This window comes from Euphorbia lathyris, chromosome 1, assembly GCF_963576675.1.
Source record: "Euphorbia lathyris chromosome 1, ddEupLath1.1, whole genome shotgun sequence".
In the NCBI taxonomy this organism is placed as follows: domain Eukaryota; kingdom Viridiplantae; phylum Streptophyta; class Magnoliopsida; order Malpighiales; family Euphorbiaceae; genus Euphorbia; species Euphorbia lathyris.
Window position 1 is genome coordinate 6,836,043 of NC_088910.1, and position 18,605 is coordinate 6,854,647.

An 18,605-nucleotide genomic window follows, 5' to 3' on the forward strand; every position below is an offset into this window, starting at 1 on the left:
AAACTGTTTTCTCGATCATGAATATTGTTATCCACACTTCACACATACGTCATTTTATCAGTAACAAATCACAAATATATGTTGGGATTTGAATAGAAAAAAATAAAAAAAATATACTGTTTTTTTGTACGAATTAGATAAAAAAAAATTCAAAAAATTCACCGAATTTATAAATATTAATTTCCAATTGTATTATTAAATTACAAAAAACATGAAATCCTTTTTTTAGAACGAATTGATATGCAGTTCGTGCAAAATAAAGAACCATAATATGTGTTTCACAATAGTGTCTAAAATTGACCCAAATTATCAACATTAAAGATAAAATTATTTTTGGCTACAAACGTTAAGGGTACAAATGCACAATTTTAGATGTTAAAGATAAAATTGATCCAAATCCAAAACGTTAGAAGCATTTTTGCACCTTAATCTTTTTTATTTTTTATTTTTTTTATCAGTAATTTTTTTTATTTCTGATAATATACTTTGTCTATCATCTGCCAAATATTTATTTCTATTTGGGATAATCAGTTGCATTCACATGGACCCCAATGACCATATAAATTTGGTCATTCACCGTTAGATCTAGGCGGATTAAAATCCTAAGCTGGAGATTCAAAACATCCTAACGCTTCTATTTAATCCGCCTAGATCTAACGGTGAATGACCAAATTTACATGGTCATTGGGGTCCATGTGAACGCAACTGTTGGGACAATATACTTTGTCTATCGGTGAATATTAAAAAAAAAAAAAAAAATTACTTCGTTGCTTGTTTCTTTAGATATCAGACACATCATAACCAAATGATATCAAAGTTTGCCTCTTTCATTGAAATATATCGACACCTGCAGATTTTCAAGGTATTATAAGCATTAACATAATTCATATATTGACACCTGCAGATTTTCAACGTATTGCTTGAATTATTTAAATACCATATGATATGGAATTGAAACATACACCAACAGATCAAATTATCAGTAAAATGGAGCTTATAATTCACTTTTTTCCTATTATTTTAAGCTTCTTCCTTTTCATCTTTATGGTATTAAAGATATGGAAAAAACACACCCAAAACATAGTCCTTCCTCCAGGGCCATGGAAGTTTCCTATTTTAGGCAACATTCCTCAATTGTTTGGTGCTGAAATCCATCAACGCCTAAGCAATTTGGCTACAATTTATGGCCCTGTTATGAGCATTCAACTAGGCCAAGTTCCGGCAGTTGTCATTTCTTCAGCTGACACTGCCCATGAGGTTCTCCGAACTCAGAGTGAAGTGTTCGCGGGACGACCGACAACACAGGTATAGCTATCAATTTTCGACACGATAACATAATTTATATAGACAACATATTTCGATACCGGATGTATTTGGTAATAAGCAGATTTATCTTTGGTCATTTTGAACGTTTTCTGTATTCCGATCATCTTTTCGCCGAAAATGCGGACATAACATCAACTTACATGTTTTAATGACATGTTAACACTACATAGTGGCGAATACAGAATTATTCCGTTGGGGGCCGATTTTACACGTGGTGTGTAAAAAATTTTTTTTGTTAAATCGGTGTCTAATAGAAAAAGTTCTGATTTAGACCGGGCCTAATAGGTAAAAAAAATTAGAAATTTAGGTTTAAGAATAACCTAACAGGCCAAAAAATAAAAAATAGAAATTTAGATTTAATGAGTGCCTAACAGGCCAAAAAATTAGAAATAACTAATATACTAAAAAATAGAAATTTGGATTTAATAAGTTGCTAACACGTAAAAAAAAATTAGAAATTTGGATTTAAAGAATGACTAATAAGCCAAAAAAAATTGGAATTTTGAATTTAGAGTGAACCTAACAGCACCTGGACCAATTTTGGAGTGGTAATTCAACATCCCATCTAAATTTTTTGAAAACAGGAAAACCGAAACACCACAATACCTCAAATTTTGTAGAGACAGGGGAGCCGAAACTACTCGTCATTCTGGCCTCCTGTCTCCGCCCCCTGACACCGCATCATTTCCATATCAGCACCACATGGCATTAAAAAATTTAACTCATAACCTTAAAATTCTAACCCTGCCCATTTTAAGCTTAAAGATCTAACATATTATATTAAAATATTAATATAATATATTAATGCCACATGACGTTCACATGGTGCTGACGTGTAATTGAGACATGTAAGTAGATACATGTTATTATTCATGTTATTATTCATAGTAATTGAAAAATGCTCAATGTGATTTTATTGGAGCAAAACAAGATTAATGTTTTTACGAGACAATATAAATATCTGACATTTTTAGGACATTATTGAAACTTACGTGACTTTCAATGTTCGATATAATTATCGTTTTTGTTAATTATCGCTTTTGTTCTATTTATATAATATAAATAGATGTTACGAATAAAACAGATTGTTGCTAATAGTTAATTCGACTGATTAATACCCTATTAGAAACTATCAAAATTTTCAAGAACTTTGGTATTTCGAAGCTCACAATTTCATTAATAATCAACTGCTTCAACACAGGGAGAACAAACCTCTAAATAGGTAAAACAGAAGTCCTAAAGAAAATAAAAATCCTAATTAGAAACGGAAATGGAAATCCAAATTGTGGACCGAAACCGAAAGATAGGACAACTTAAAAACGTCTAAAAAATCAAATTGTGAAATTAAGGGTCTTATTGGCCGAATTTGGCTAAAAAAACCCCACATGTCATGATAAAGCAGTGTGTTTTGTTCTCAGGCCCGTTTCATTGCCAAATAGGGTCCAAAATCGCAAAAAACCGAAACTTCGCTACTTGACAATTTATTTGTTTGCTATTAAATCATATTTCTTTATAAATTTTAGGGCTTACTCTTCAACCGCATCAATAAACAAGTAGAACATATGAATCTATATTAACACGATTGTGATATATTATAATTCATTTTGACAGGCGCTTGAAATTGCCCTTTATAACGGTGTTGGAATTGCATTTGCACCATATGGAGATCATTGGAGAGAAATGAGAAAAATTTCTACTTTGGAGTTTTTAAGTGCTAAACGTGTTCAATCTTTTCGATCGCTCCGGGAAGAACAAGTCTCAGAAGTGATCAAATTTCTTCAATCGAAAGCCGGATCGCCGGTCAATCTTACAAACACTATTGTTGATTTGACAAACACCATCATTCTACTAGCTACATTTGGTGAAAATGGAAAAACAAAACATCATTTATTGACTATTCTAGAGAGTTTGAAGGAATTAGGAAAAATTGTTAGCATTGCCGATTTCTTCCCTTCTTTCAAATTCATTCATTATGTCACTAGTACAGTTATGTCAAGACTTCGGAGGTTGCATTGGGAAGCAGACCATATACTTGAAGACACCATAGATGAACACAAAGCCAACAAGAAGTTTGGTAAAAAGTCTGATGATGACGAAGTTGATAACTTTTTAGATGTTCTTTTAGATATACAGAAGAAAGGAAACCTTCAAATATCATTCACAAATGATTGCATCAAAGCCATCATTGAGGTTAGTACATCCAAAATATAATTTTATTTCAATATTTCATCTAAATGTTACATATATTTTTAAGGGTAAAGTAAAAAGTATTGTGCTTTCACTTATCTGGAAAAAAAAATTGTCCAAAATGTGGCTGAATTCATTTTGCTAAAAACGAGCTCTTTTAGTTTAACATTATAAAAATGACCCAATAAATGAAAACTTCCAAGAACTGAAGTTGTTTAGTACCATATTTACTATGAAACAAATTTTTTGATTTTTCGAAATTATTTTTGAAAAATTGACGACCTCAAAATTGAAAAATTCAAAGACTTGATGATTTCGAAAAATAAAAATAAAAATAACATTTAGATGAAATATTGAAAAAACCCTAAAAATTTGAGCACATGATGATCATGTGTGTTGTATAAGCTTCAAACTTAAAAGGATATTTGTGTGTACGGATGTGTCAAATTTAATATCTAAAAAATATTCTTGAATATTATCTTGAATTTGATTTTTAGGTTTATTTTTTCATCATACATTATTGTATATGGATTTTAAAGTCTATGGTTTCTTCCTGTGAGAGGAACAAGTTGATAGGTAAAGCCAAAAAATAGATTCTCTATTTACAACTTGAGTCATGATTTGAATCCTCGACCACACAGTCTAAGTGACTATGATATACAAAAGTCTGTCTTACCATGCAGTGGAGGAGTTGAAACAAAATACTCGAGGGTTTCAATGGAACATAGTTTGTTAGAAATTACAGATTCTTTTTTTATTACACGTTAGGGACATATATTACATCATAGATATCGTCAATGATTCTAAATTTGTTACAAATTCTGAATAATTTGAAATTATAAAATAAAAATTATACATATAGTTATTGAAATTTCGGTTTGTGATTCTAAGTCTTTTATTTCTCCCATTGGATGGGTGGTGGTGGGTTGACCATTGTCTCTCCTCCCTTATGAACTTGTTTGAAGTTTTTTTTTAACAAATACAGTTGTCTTAGTTTGAACTTTCGACCATTTGGTATAAAATATTCTCATCCAAGGTAAACAAAGACCTAACACCCTCATTTTATATTATAGGAATTATTTGGTGCTGGGAGCCACACATCCTCTAAACTTATAGAATGGGCAATGTCGGAGTTGATGAGGAACCCCAAAGCAATGGGAAAAGCACAAGAAGAGGTGAGGCGGATATTTGGAGAAAAGGGAAAAGTTGAGGAATCAAGAATCCAAGAATTGAGCTACTTGAAATTAATTATCAAAGAAACTTTCAGATTACATCCTCCAGGAGCCTTGATTATAAGAGAGTCTAGGGAAAGAACAAAAGTAGCTGGATATGATATTTATCCCCAAACTAGAATTATGGTCAATGTATGGGCAATTGGAAGAGACTCCAATATTTGGAAGGAACCTGAAAAGTTTTATCCAGAAAGATTCGAAGATAGTAAAATAGATTACAGAGGTGCAAATAAGGAACTAATACCATTTGGTGCAGGAAAAAGAGTTTGCCCAGGAATCTCACTAGCCATAACTTATGTGGAGCTTCTTCTTGCAAATTTGTTATATCATTTTGATTGGAAACTTCCCAATGGGATCACACCTGAAGATCTTGATATGACTGAAGTTTTTCAAGGTGCCGCCTTGAGTAGAAAACACGACCTCACCTTGATTCCTATTCCTTTTTATCCCTTCCCTAAAAATAATGTTGTATAAGTAGACTTGGCTCCTAGAGATGGAATAAAATGTTGCCCAAAAAATTAATCACATGGAAATAGACTTGTCTGTTAGAAATGTAATCTAACGATTGTATGAATGAGAAAGTTGTCCACTTCTACGCCTAAAATAAACAAAAATGCGGACAAACAGTAGATCTACACTCTAACAAACAAATTAAACCCTTGAACACAAATAACCTAGCAGTTCGTCAACAAATATGATCACAGACAATGGCAACAAAAACTTATTGTGCGTTAATTACACTATTGGCAAATGCACCAATCACAAAAGTAATAAAGTTATAATCAAATATCGAGCATCATCTCCATAGGGACGTACTGGAACTAAAACACACAAGATTACTAACCTAAAAGAGTTTAATAGAGAAACATTATTTTTTATGTGAAGATTCTATTTATAACAAATAGATTACAGAGTAATAGCTAGATCTAATAATAAAGTTGCAGTTGTGGTAAAACTATGTTAAAAACTGCACATGTTGAAGTCTAGAGATGCACAGTCATGCAACATGTTCCATGAATGGATTTCTTCTCTACACATGAATCGGTTATATCTCACCTTATAACTAATCCATTGGTTAGTTCTAACTAGAGGATAATAGCTACCAATATTATTAATCAAAGTTCTTTACATCAATATATTAGTAGTGAAGTTTAAGACATTACCCTTAGCATTTTCATGCTCAAAGGGTGAACCAATAATCGAGATGAGGGAAGTTCTTCCTCACACTCTCACGCATCTTAAATGCATTCTGTAAGAAACCATAAGTATGCGTTCTAATTCTAGCATACAACATTTTGACATTGGTTGTAACCAAGATCATCATATTATTCAGATTCAAGAAAAACTTTAATGTAGAGATTTACCCATATGTCGAGCCTTATGTCGCACAACCTGCCTCTGTTGTCCAGCACCTCAACCATACATAAACAACTACTTATATATAGCTTTATTGATTAAAGTTATATATGTATGCAGGTTCTGAGAATAGCGACCATCTGCAATTCTGTCATGATGAAGGGCCCTCCAAACACCCTTTATGAAGGAGGTGTATACAGAGTGATATCAATTTCCCTATCGATTTCCCCTCCACACCTCCAATTGTAAGAACACGAACTTATTAATACATTGTAATTAGTTCATATATATGCATATACACTCTTGAAATTATTATTCTGAGTTCATATTCAGGACTAGTGATAGGGGTATTTTACCCCTATCTTTTAGCGTGATTTACAGGATGATTTTGGATAGAATAAGTAAGTTTAATTGTAAAAATAAAGTATTTTGAATAAATAAAGAAATAAAAATAAATCTCGTACTTTTAGTTTAAATCCGTCGTTTTTTATTAGTTTAGGAAATAAAAACGTCAAGCTAACTCGGCTCTTAAGTGTTGTATTTCAGGTACAAGAAATGAGCAAGAATCTACCTCATACGCGGGGTGTAGAAACCCCTACGCGGGGCGTGAAACATGATGCCAGAATTTCCTTATCCGCAGGCACCATGTGGAATTGACTCAGCATACGTGGGGCGTATGACACTTGTCGGCAATAATTGGCCTAATCCTGAAAGTCAGACTGCATTGTCTCCCATAGTCAACTACCCATACGCGGGGCGTACCATTCTATACGCGGGGCATATAAGGCAGTTCTTTAACGTAAAAAGATCAGGGACACATTTACGCGGGGCGTACCTCATCTACGCACGGCTTAAAACACTCCAGTTCCAGCAATAAACTTCAGAGAATCAAACACGCGGGGCGTACTTCAGCTACGCGGGGCGTGTTTGGGACAAATAGACATGGAATTGGTCCACATGCAGGAGATTTCTGACGGAATGAGCACTTACGCGGGGCGTATCATGGGTTTTCTATACTAAATGATGTTGCTCCATGCTTGTACTTTGTGAAATTACCAATTTTCCCTTGCTTGATGTATATAAATAGACAGCTCTCAAACCTCAAAGGACACCAACTATATGCTAGAGAGGTAGACTATACCTTGTTCTTTCCTTGTAATTTAGATTCAAGTTTTTGTAGTTAGACTCTCCCCCTCGAGAGCTTGTTCGCTCGCTCTGACGTTCCTTTGAAGTTCCGCTCCATCATTCACCACCAAGCTCGAGAGTTCCACCTCTACGACCTAGGAGATGGCTTTGAGTCCGTTTAGCTAGTGCCAAGGGGGGATTCTCCCTTTTTACTTGCTAATTAGCTTGTACTCTTCCTATGTACTAGGCGTGGTTGTATTTCATCTATGCACTTTCCATACTTATAATTTATGATTCATAATCTCTATCTCCCTTTACGTGTTGATGTTTATTGCTTGTTTTGATACTAATAATTGACTATTGTGTAGGAGCACGCGATTACCGCCGCCATCCCGGCTATCTTTAGGGAATTATATAGGTGTTGCCCTACCAGGATTGACAAACCGAAAACCGTAGGAATTGACAAACCACGGAACTAACGGGCCCTAATTTCTAGTTCCCCCGTATTAGACACGCCTTGACTAGGAATCACATAGTCTAAGCACTTCACGGGTCAGTCTTTTTACACTTGGTCATTTTTGCAAGAATAAACCATTTTCCGTATACATTTAGAGTCGTTATTTATCGCAGTTATAATTTATCATACACACCCCACTTCATAGAGTCTTCGCTACATAAATTTGTGTCGCTTATCGTAGGAATAGCGTGTAATTGTGTCTTACTTTACCCCAAAGTAATCGCCGCTTAAATAACTTACGAAACCGAGTAGTTTAATACTTGTAATTATAAATCCCGTGGATTCGATACTCGGTCTTAATCGGATTATTACTTGATACGACGGGGTACACTTGCCCCTAATTAGTCGTGACGTCTAGTGAATTTAGACCACTTATAAAGATAAAATCTGTAGTCCCGTAGCTCACTCATATCACACCAACATCCGTATTATCATCACACCGCACGCATCAAGTTTTTGGCGCCGTTGCCGGGGATTTATAATTTCCTACAATATTAGACAAAAATGTTTTATAGTTAGTTTGAGCATTCTTTTTGTATAAAGTGTTTATATATACATTTCCTAACATTATTCTGTTGTTGATAATTCTTTTATATTTGTTTGTTTTATGCACACCCGATCTAAGAGTGATTCTCTCATACCTATTGATCTTGAAATTGAATGTACTCTTTGTAGGTTACGCAGGAAAAGAATGGCAAACCCCAACGTCGAGACTAACCAGCCTGAGCTCGACCAACGGGGGCCGGAACAACCCGTGAATAACGACCGTAATGGTGAAGGCAACGACACGCGTTCGATGTTGGAGATTCTTGCTCCACATCGTCCTCAAATCCGCCACGGAATCATTGCCCCCACCATTCCGGCCGACACATTCGAAATAAAGCCTAGCATGATCCAATTAATCCAACAATTTGGTCAATTCGGAGGGGAACCCCATGAAAATCCTAACGAACACCTTGATAAATTTCTTATGTGTGCCAAGACTTCACGGTAAAATAATGTTCCGGTAGAGGCCGTCCAACTAAAACTTTTTCCTTTTTCCTTGGCAGGGCAAGCGTTGGAATGGTTGCGCTCATTAGAGGCGGGATCAATCACATCATGGAAGGAACTCGAAAAGGAATTCCTATTTTACTACTTCCCGCCCTCTAAAACAGTTAAATTGCGAAAAGATATCACTTCCTTTCGGCAACTTAGATACGAGGCCCTTCACTCAGCTTGGGCTAGATTCCGAAAGTTGCTCCGAAACTGCCCCCACCATGACATCCCAAAGCACGACTTGGTAAGTAATTTTTACCACGGGTTAACCCCCACTAACCGTGCAACTGTTGATTCCGCTGCAGGTGGGGACCTATTTCGGAAATCGGCAAGCAAGGCATATGAGCTCATTCACGAATTAGCTAAGAAAAGCGTCCAATGGCAAGAAGATCGGCTTGCCGGTTCCTCGCAACACCAAACCTTTGCCGTAGAAGATGAGGCTCGTACCACCTTCATGGTCGAAATGAACAAAAAATTGGAAGCCTTAATGGCGCAAATGAGCCTCCAAAACTCAGCACAAATCTTAATGTGTTCTCATTGTGGTGATGGCCACCAAGGTAAGGATTGTCAAGCTGGTAGCCCTTTTACCGGTGACTTCGAAAGTGTAAGTCATGTAGGGGAGCAACAAAGGTATAATTCTCGTCATAACTCTTATCTTAATATGCACGCTTTCCACCACCATAACGATAACAATCACGGAAGGAGACTTCAACACTTGTCATCTTACGATAACAAGCGAAACATGTTAAAACCACCATCCGAACCCCATGGTAAATTTATAGGGCAAGGGTTGGGCCAATTTTATCTTAACCAAGAAGAAAAAAATTCACATCCCCCTAGCAGTGCGCAAGACGCAATGGTAATTGACCTTCTTAAAGAAATATCTTCCCGTCTTGCTAACAAGGAAGCATTTTGCAGGGATTTGGGACATCAAGTGGCCTAATTAGGTCGCCAACAACAAAAGGGACAGCATGGGTCGCCCCCGAGTAACGCCGAACAAAACCCGAGACCAAAAGATTGGGAGATCGCACAAGCAATAACTCTCCGTAGTGGTAAGGGTTTGGAACCACCGGTTCCGAAGGCGATCCCACAAACTCCACAAGTAAGTAATGAACCGGAAGTGGTGAGCAATCCCGGTTCAGATCCAGAACACTCAACTTCCTCGGAAAAGAATAAAAATGTGTGTGACCCAATTAGAGCTTACGTACCAAAGCTCCCTTTTCCACAACGACTTAAAAAGGAAAAATTGGACCACCAATACGGCAAGTTTTTGGAAATCTATAAGAAACTTCATATTAACATTCCCCTTGCGGAAGCATTGGAGCAAATGCCCACATATGCGAAGTTTCTTAAAGAAATCCTCGCCAAAAAGAGGAAGTTGGATTATAATGAAACGGTAGCGCTCACGGAGGCATGCTCCGCAATCATAACAAACAAACTCCCCCCTAAACTCAAGGATTTAGGTAGTTTTTCTATCCCTTGTACGATTGGAAATGTTGAGTTTAGAAGAGCTTTATGTGATTTAGGTGCTAGCATCAATCTAATGCCTTTATCTGTATTCAGGAAGCTCGGCTTGGGGGAACCAAAGCCTACCAATATGACGCTCCAGCTGGCCGATAGATCCATTGCCCGGCCAAAAGGAGTGGTGGAGGATGTCCTAGTGAAAGTGGACAAGTTCATTTTTCCTGCCGATTTCGTAGTGCTCGATATGGAGGAAGACGACTCGGTACCAATCCTCCTAGGTCGACCATTTCTTGCAACCGGTAGGACTCTCATTGATGTCCACGAAGGTAAGCTCATCCTACGGTTGCAAGACGAAGAGGTAGAATTTAACGTTTATAATTCCATGAAATTTCCATCTAATACCTTGGCGGATTGTAACTTTCTAAATTCCGTAGACTCTATTGATATTTTTGTTGAAGAATTTTGTGGTAGGGCTTTCGCGGAAACCTCTTCGGGAATAGGTAATAATGAGCATTTGGATGAGGAGCCATTAAACAAGCCATTTTAATACTCCTCCGAAATATAACGATGTTTGTTGGCAAGAGGCCGGTTTGAGGGTTTGGACCGAGATAGCAGAGCAAAGCCGAAGTCCTCCCTTGAGGAGCCTCCGACTTTGGAACTTAAACCCTTGCCTCCTAATTTAAAATATGTGTTCTCGCAACCTCCTAATTTCTTACCAGTTGTTATTTCTTCGCTTTTGACAACAGAAATGGAGAAAGCACTTATCGCGGTGTTACAAAAACACAAAGGCGCATTTGGATGGACCATTCACGACATAAAAGGGATAAGCCCCACCATTTGCACACACCGCATCTTTATGGAGGATAAAGTCAAGCCCTCCGTGCAGCCGCAACGACGACTTAACCCCAATATGAAGGAGGTAGTGAAATTCGAGGTAATCAAACTCCTCGACGCAGGTATAATCTTCCCTACCTCTGACAGTCCATGGGTTAGCCCGGTCCAATGTGTCCCCAAAAAGGGAGGCACAACGGTGACAGAAAATGATCAAGGGGAATTAATCCCCACACGAAAGGTAATCGGGTGGCGAGTATGCATTGATTACAGAAAACTGAACGAAGCCACTCGAAAAGATCATTTCCCCTTTCCATTCATCGACCAAATGTTGGAAAGAATGGCGGGTCATAAATTCTTTTGCACCCTCGATGGCCTATCCGGCTATATGCAAATTCTCGTTGATCCGTCGGATCAAGAGAAAACGATGTTCACCTGTCCATATGGGACATTTGCATATAGGCGGATGCCGTTCGGGCTTTGTAACGCTCCCGCCACTTTTCAGCGATGCATGACGGCTATATTCTCTGAAATGATTGAGGACTTCATGGAAGTCTTCATGGACGATTTTTCTGTTTTTGGGTCGTTCTTTGATATTTGTCTAGGCAATCTTGATAAAGTCCTCCAACGTTGCGAAGACACTAATCTCGCTCTTAGTTGGGAAAAGTGTCAATTTATGGTTCAAGATTATATTGTTTTGGGACACAAAGTGTCCGGGGAGGGGATCGAGGTCCACCCGACCAAGATCGAGGTAATTGAAAAACTACCTCCGCCAATTAACGTAAAAGGAATTCAGAGTTTTTTAGGTCATGCGGGGTTCTATAGACGGTTCATCAAAGACTTCTCTAAGATAGCAACTCCCTTGACCCAGCTCCTCATGAAGGATGCATAATTTAATTTTTCCGACCAATGTTTACTTGCGTTTAACACACTTAAGGATAAGTTAATTAATGCATCTATCATGGTAAAACCCGATTGGAGCCTCCCCTTTGAATGAATGTGTGATGCGAGTGATTTGGCTGTCGGTGCATGTTTGGGCCAACGGGTGGATAAACTTTTCCGCCTTATCTACTATGCGAGCAAAACGCTCAATGAGGCCCAACAGAACTATTCCATCACGGAAAAGGAGATGCTTGCTGTTGTTTTTGCTTTCGATAAATTTAGGTCATATCTTGTGTTATCCAAAATTATTGTATACACTGGCCACGCAGCTCTCAAGTACTTGATGACTAAGCAGGACGCCAAACCACGCTTGATACGGTGGATCCTACTCCTACAAGAATTCGACATCGAAATCAAAGACAAAAAAGGAGTGGAGAATGTTGTGGCCGACCACCTCTCCCGCTTACAAGGCGAGCAAGGCGAATATCTGGAAGCAATTGAAATTAAGGAGACCTTTCCCGATGAAGCACTCTACGCGGTAACATCTTTATCTTGGTATGCCGATATGGCAAACTTCAAAGCCGGTAATATTCTTCCCCCGCACCTTGCATATGAGCAGCGTAAGAAATTCTTTCATGATGCTAAGCATTATTTTTGGGAAGAACCCTTTCTATTCAAATGTTGTGCTGATAACATTATTCGTAGGTGTATACCGGAAGATGAAGTTAATCATGTGCTCCATATGTGTCACAACCAAGAGCCGGGGGGTCATTTTGGCCCTAGTCGGACAATGGCAAAAGTCTTACAATGTGGATTTTATTGGCCTACTTTATCCAAAGATTCCCACAACTTCGTCAAATCATGTGACGCTTGTCAGCGGAGCGACAACATTTCCCAAAAACATGAAATGCTCCAACAGGGAATCTTAGTTTGCGAACTTTTTGACGTATGGGGGATAGACTTCATGGGACCTTTCCCTAAGTTGCATGGCAACGCTTACATCCTTCTAGCAGTTGATTATGTCTCCAAATGGGTGGAGGCCGTTGCCTTACCTTCAAACGACTCTAAGGTGGTCGGGAAATTCATAAAGAAGAACATTTTCACTCGGTTCGGGACCCCTAGGACTATCATGAGCGACGGGAGATCCCACTTTTGCAACCGACAATTCAACCAACTGTTACTTAAATACGGGGTTCCACTCCGAGTCTCTACGCCCTACCACCCGCAAACTAGTGGGCAAGTTGAGGTTTCTAACCGAGAACTAAAACGCATCTTAGAAAAAACGATTAACGCCTCTAGGAAAGACTAGAGCTTGAAGCTCGATGAAGCTCTCTAGGCTTACCGCACCGCGTTTAAAACACCCATCGGGATGTCCCCTTACCGTTTAGTCTTTGGAAAGTCATGTCACTTACCTGTAGAACTAGAACATAAAGCCTACTGGGCACTTAAATTTTTGAATTTTGACTTGCAGGCTGCAGGAGAACACCGCCTCCTCCAACTCAATACTATTGATGAACTCCGTTTGGGGTCATATGAAAATGCTAAACTCAACAAAGAACGTACCAAGCGGTGGCACGACAAGCATATCCAAATTCGCGAGTTCACCAAGGGGGATCAAGTTCTCCTCTATAATTCTCGCCTCCGGTTATTCCCCGGTAAATTGAAGAGCCGGTGGTCGGGACCATACACCATCATCAACGTGCATCCCTCCGGAGCAATTTAAATCCAAGGTCCCAACAATGCAATCCTACGAGTCAATGGCCACCGCCTGAAAATATACTGCGGCTGTGACCTTCCACAACAAGGAGAAACCACCCCCCTCGCACCACCGTAAGCTTGCACATCATGAAGAAAAGTCGAGCTACTCCGACTTTAAACGTAGCATCGGTTTGACCCTCTCAAACCCCTTGTATTTATCTGTTAAAATTCCTTCTCCTATTTTGTATCCCAGCCACAGAAATCCAACCCCAAATCGACACCATACATGGGGCGTCCCCCTACGCACGCCTCGCGTATTTGTGTCTCTGATCCACGATTCTTTCGGGGCTATCGCTTACGCAGGGCGTAACTCTTCCCTAAGCCCCGCGTCTGAATGCCTTTCCGTGTCTAACATAGTTCAGGAACAGAAACACGCGGGGCATCCCTCATTGCACCCCGCGTATTTGCGTCCCTGCCCAAAAACACTGAATAATAAATTGGTTACGCGGAGCGCCCTTATGGGCACGCCCCGCGTAACCCCTGACCACTAAAGGTCATCTTTTTTTTTCTTTCTTTTTCCCTTTATTTTTGTTTTTGCTTTTGTTTCCTTCCTTTTTGCGACGCCCTTGGAGTAGGCGTCATTTTCAATAACGCGGAGGGACGTGCAACCCCGCACTAAACGTTTGTTTTGCACTACCAAAAACAAAAACAAAAATAAAATAAACAACAAAATAATTAAACTAATTTATTGTTTCTCTTAAATTCTCCCGACACGCTACCTCTCCTTCGGAAATTAATTAAAGTTCTGTTATTTGTCATCAAAAATAGAAGTGTCGGAACATAAAGGAATGATTCAACTAAGTAATTTTAGTCGTGATTTTGAAATTATGAAATTGTACAAAGCTTAGGTTAGTACTAAACTAAGACATTGAATCTTAAACCAATTGTCATCTCCATAATGAACTTTAAAAAGGCAATAAAAACGGGATGTGCGAAAGTCTAGCGACGACTCAATAGTACACAATGTAAACCCGAATCTTTGTGAGGTATGTTTGAGCCTAATAGAGTTCGTACGAGAACTTTAGTTCGTTCACAAATCTTCGAGAGCTTTGACTTCACTCGACTCATTGAATTTGCATCAAATACCGGGTCAAGTACACGTATTTGTGGTAAAAAGGCAATAGATGATAAACGGAACCCACTTAGGCTAATTTTTCTTAATTTATTTTTCTCGTTTTTCATTAACCATTAGGAAACCCCCTTGAGCCTATTAACGAACTTGTTTTTTTGTTAAAACCCTTTTTAACATTTAACCTTTTTTTTTCTCTTGTTCGGATACCGACAAAATCAATCTGCACCCAAAACACTCGGAAAAAGTCACGGCCTTAAGAAACGAGCACCAAAAACCTTCAAAATGTTATTTTTGTGCCTCTATCAAAACAAAGGATACAATAAAAACAAAAAGGCATTCTCAAAGTTCTACCCGAGCAATTTTGAAGGATATTTTGTAAAAATCGCTAAGGCTGAAGCAAAATACGGTGCGATCACAAAGTCGGTATCTTGGAACTTGAGTCTCTTTAAACTAACCACTAAAAAGCCACCCACATTACAAACCCTCTCCGGGTTCATTTTTAATATTGCCTAACCACTATGTAGGAGGAAAAACCCGGATGAAAATGCAAATTCGACATGATCTTGAGTAAGTGCAAAGAAGAGCGATAAAATACAAACCCACCAAAAACAAAATTGAGCGTAAGAGTGAAATCCCTTGGTGAGGTATTATCGGATTCTCAAAAGATAATCAACTCCCGTTGATATTGCTTATTAAATCTTGATCATGGAGGTTTCCAACAAGTTTTTGTACTCAATTGTCGGCGTAGGCACTTACCAAAACCTTTGTACAAAACCGTAACTTTGAAATCACGCACTTGGCAAAACCAACCTTCGGTTTGTTTCTTAATTTTCTCAATCCCTTGTCTTTCGATTTCTTTTACTTGAGGACAAGTAAAACTTTAAATTCCGAGGAGGTTTGATAGGGGTATTTTACCCCTATCTTTTAGCGTGATTTACGGGATGATTTTGGATAGAATAAATAAGTTTAATTGTAAAAATAAAGTATTTTGAATAAATAAAGAAATAAAAATAAATCTCGTACTTTTAGTTTAAATCCGTCGTTTTTGATTAGTTTAGGAAATAAAAACGTCAAGTTAACTCGGCTCTTACGTGTTGTATTTCAGGTACAAGAAATGAGCAAGAATCTACCTCATACGCGGGGCGTAGAAACCCCTACGCGGGGCGTGAAACATGATGCCAGAAATAATTGCCTTATCCGCAGGCACCATGTGGAATTGACTCAGCATACGCGGGGCATATGCCATTTTACGCGGGGCGTATGACACTTGTTGGCAATAATTGGCCTAATCCTGAAAGTCATACTGCATTGTCTCCCATAGTCAACTACCCATACGCGGGGCGTATAAGGCAGTTCTTTGACGCAAAAAGATCAGGGACACATTTACGCGGGGCGTACCTCATCTACGCACGGTGTAAAACACTCCAGTTCCAGCAATAAACTTCAGAGACTCAAACACGCGGGGCGTACTTCAGCTACGCGAGGCGTGTTTGGGACAAATAGACATGGAATTGGTCCACATGCAGGAGATTTCTGACGTAATGGGCACTTACGCGGGGCGTAAACCTACTTACGCGGGGTGTATCATGGGTTTTCTGTACTAAATGATGTTGCTCCATGCTTGTACTTTGTGAAATTACCAATTTGCCCTTGCTTGATGTATATAAATAGACAGCTCTCAAACCTCAAAGAACACCAATTATATGCTAGAGAGCTAGACTATACCTTGTTCTTTCCTTGTAATTTAGATTCATGTTTTTGTAATTAGACTCTCCCCCTCGAGAGCTTGTTCGATCGCTCCGACGTTCCTTTGAAGTTCCGCTCCATCATTCACCACCAAGCTCGAGAGTTCCACCTCTACGACCTAGGAGACGGCTTTGAGTCCGGTTAGCTAGTGCCAAGGGCGGATTCTCCCTTTTTACTTGCTAATTAGCTTGTACTCTTCCTATGTACTAGGCGTGGTTGTATTTCATCTATGCACTTTCCATACTTATAATTTATGATTCATAATCTCTATCTCCCTTTACGTGCTGATGTTTATTGCTTGTTTTGATACGGATAATTGACTATTGTGTAGGAGCACGCCATTACCGCCGCCATTCGGGCTATCTTAAGGGAATTATATAGGTGTTGCCCTACCGGGATTGACAAACCGGAAACCGTAGGAATTGACAAACCACGAAACTTATGGGCCCTAATTTCTAGTTCCCCCGTATTAGACACGCCTTGACTAGGAATCACGTAGTCTAAGCACTTCACGGGTCGGTCTTTTTACACTTGGTCGTCTTTGCAAGAATAAACCATTTTTCGTATATATTTAGAGTCGTTAATTATCGTAGTTATAATTTATCATACACACCCCACTTCATAGAGTCTTAGCTACATAAATTTGTGTCGCCTATCGTAGGAATAGCGTGTAATTGTGTCTTACTTTACCCCAAAGTAATCGCCGCTTAAATAACTTACGAAACCGAGTAGTTTAATACTTGTAATTATAAATCCCATGGATTCGATACCCGGTCTTAACCGGATTATTACTTGATACGACGGGGTACACTTGCCCCTAAGTAGTCGTGACGTCTAGTGAATTTAGAGCACTTATAAAGATAAAATCCATAGTCCCGTAGCTCATTAATATCACACCAACATCCGTATTATCATCACACCTAGACCGCACGCATCAACTAGGATTTATCATCTTAATATCAGTCCTTCGGGGAGTATATCTCTTCCTCGCCCTTCCTTTCTTGCTGCCATGGTAAAATGATGTCATAAATCTATATATTTGTCTATGTTTGAGATCTAATCTGTCTATGCATGTTTGGGGTCTAATTTATCTATGCATTTTTTAGCCGTTGTTATGGAATACTGTTAGAGCCCTTTATCGAGGGACCATTTCCTGGCCAAGAACAAATTGTTGAGCAATACATCAGCAACAGGGCATCTTATGTTTCAACTTCCAGGAGGGCATGATAATGTGTGAATAGCGTGCAAAGGGGCATGATGTGCAAATAACAACCAATGAGGTTTCGATGCTAAACAAACATTGGAGTTGGATGGTGTCGAGTTCTGGAGAGGCATCAATGGCAAATTGAAGATCAAATTGAGAATCAATACAGCACAACTACTCAAGACACATGTCACATGAGCCATATAACCTTATTGTGAGACTCATTCAATAAATTTCATTTTATTAAAATATCTCCTCCAATGATTAAACTCTTCAACCACTAAATAAATTATAATTAATTAAACTATATATATAAGAGATCTAGTGTGATAAAAAATTTATGGTGAGAGAAGTCTTATAATGACCAATTTTGTAATTAAGTAGTGGAGGGTGGAAAATTTGTAAATAAAAGGAAATAGAAAATTGTTTTATATTTTTCTTTAAAATGTATTTTCCCGACTTTTCCAACCTCATTTTTCAAAAAAATTTACACCGTTAGACTCGTCTTAATTAGATTGTCATTTTAAGATTCCAGAAGCTTAGGTAAAAAAATTTCCGGTGAACGGAATCCGACAATCTGTTTTTTTATGAGAAAAAAATACCCAGAAAATTTTCAAAATTTTTTAGAAAATGTAAAACATCATTCTGAGAAATTTTAATTCACCCAAAGTGAGATTCCTTACGGTTTAGTCCCAAATAAACCGAATCCGGCGATTAGGTGGGCGTTTTCCAGCGAGAAAAAAACGTACCCAGAAAATTCTGAAAACATTCCAGAAGATATACAAAATTATTCTGAGAAAGTTTAATTCTTGGGTCGAAGTGAGATATCTTACAGTTTAGTCTCAATAAATTGTTGATTTAAGGATTAAA

The 18,605-nt window shown here is 38.4% G+C and overlaps 1 protein-coding gene across 1 annotated transcript; it reads left to right on the forward strand.

The window, feature by feature from the left end:
- The first annotated feature begins 959 nt into the window (after positions 1 to 959).
- LOC136210836 (cytochrome P450 726A27-like) lies at positions 960 to 5,335 on the forward strand. Its single transcript, XM_066002288.1, has 3 exons — positions 960 to 1,305; positions 2,938 to 3,516; positions 4,587 to 5,335. The coding sequence occupies exons 1-3, from the start codon at positions 988 to 990 to the stop codon at positions 5,217 to 5,219; spliced, it is 1,530 nt and encodes a 509-aa protein (XP_065858360.1). The 5' UTR covers positions 960 to 987; the 3' UTR covers positions 5,220 to 5,335.
- The last annotated feature ends 13,270 nt before the right edge of the window (positions 5,336 to 18,605 follow it).

Coding starts and splice junctions, on each gene's coding strand:
- LOC136210836 (XM_066002288.1), top strand. CDS start 988: ATGGAGCTTATAATTCACTTTTTTCCTATTATTTTAAGCTTCTTCCTT. Junction 1,306..2,937: donor CGGGACGACCGACAACACAG/GTATAGCTATCA, acceptor TCATTTTGACAG/GCGCTTGAAATTGCCCTTTA. Junction 3,517..4,586: donor GCATCAAAGCCATCATTGAG/GTTAGTACATCC, acceptor TTTATATTATAG/GAATTATTTGGTGCTGGGAG.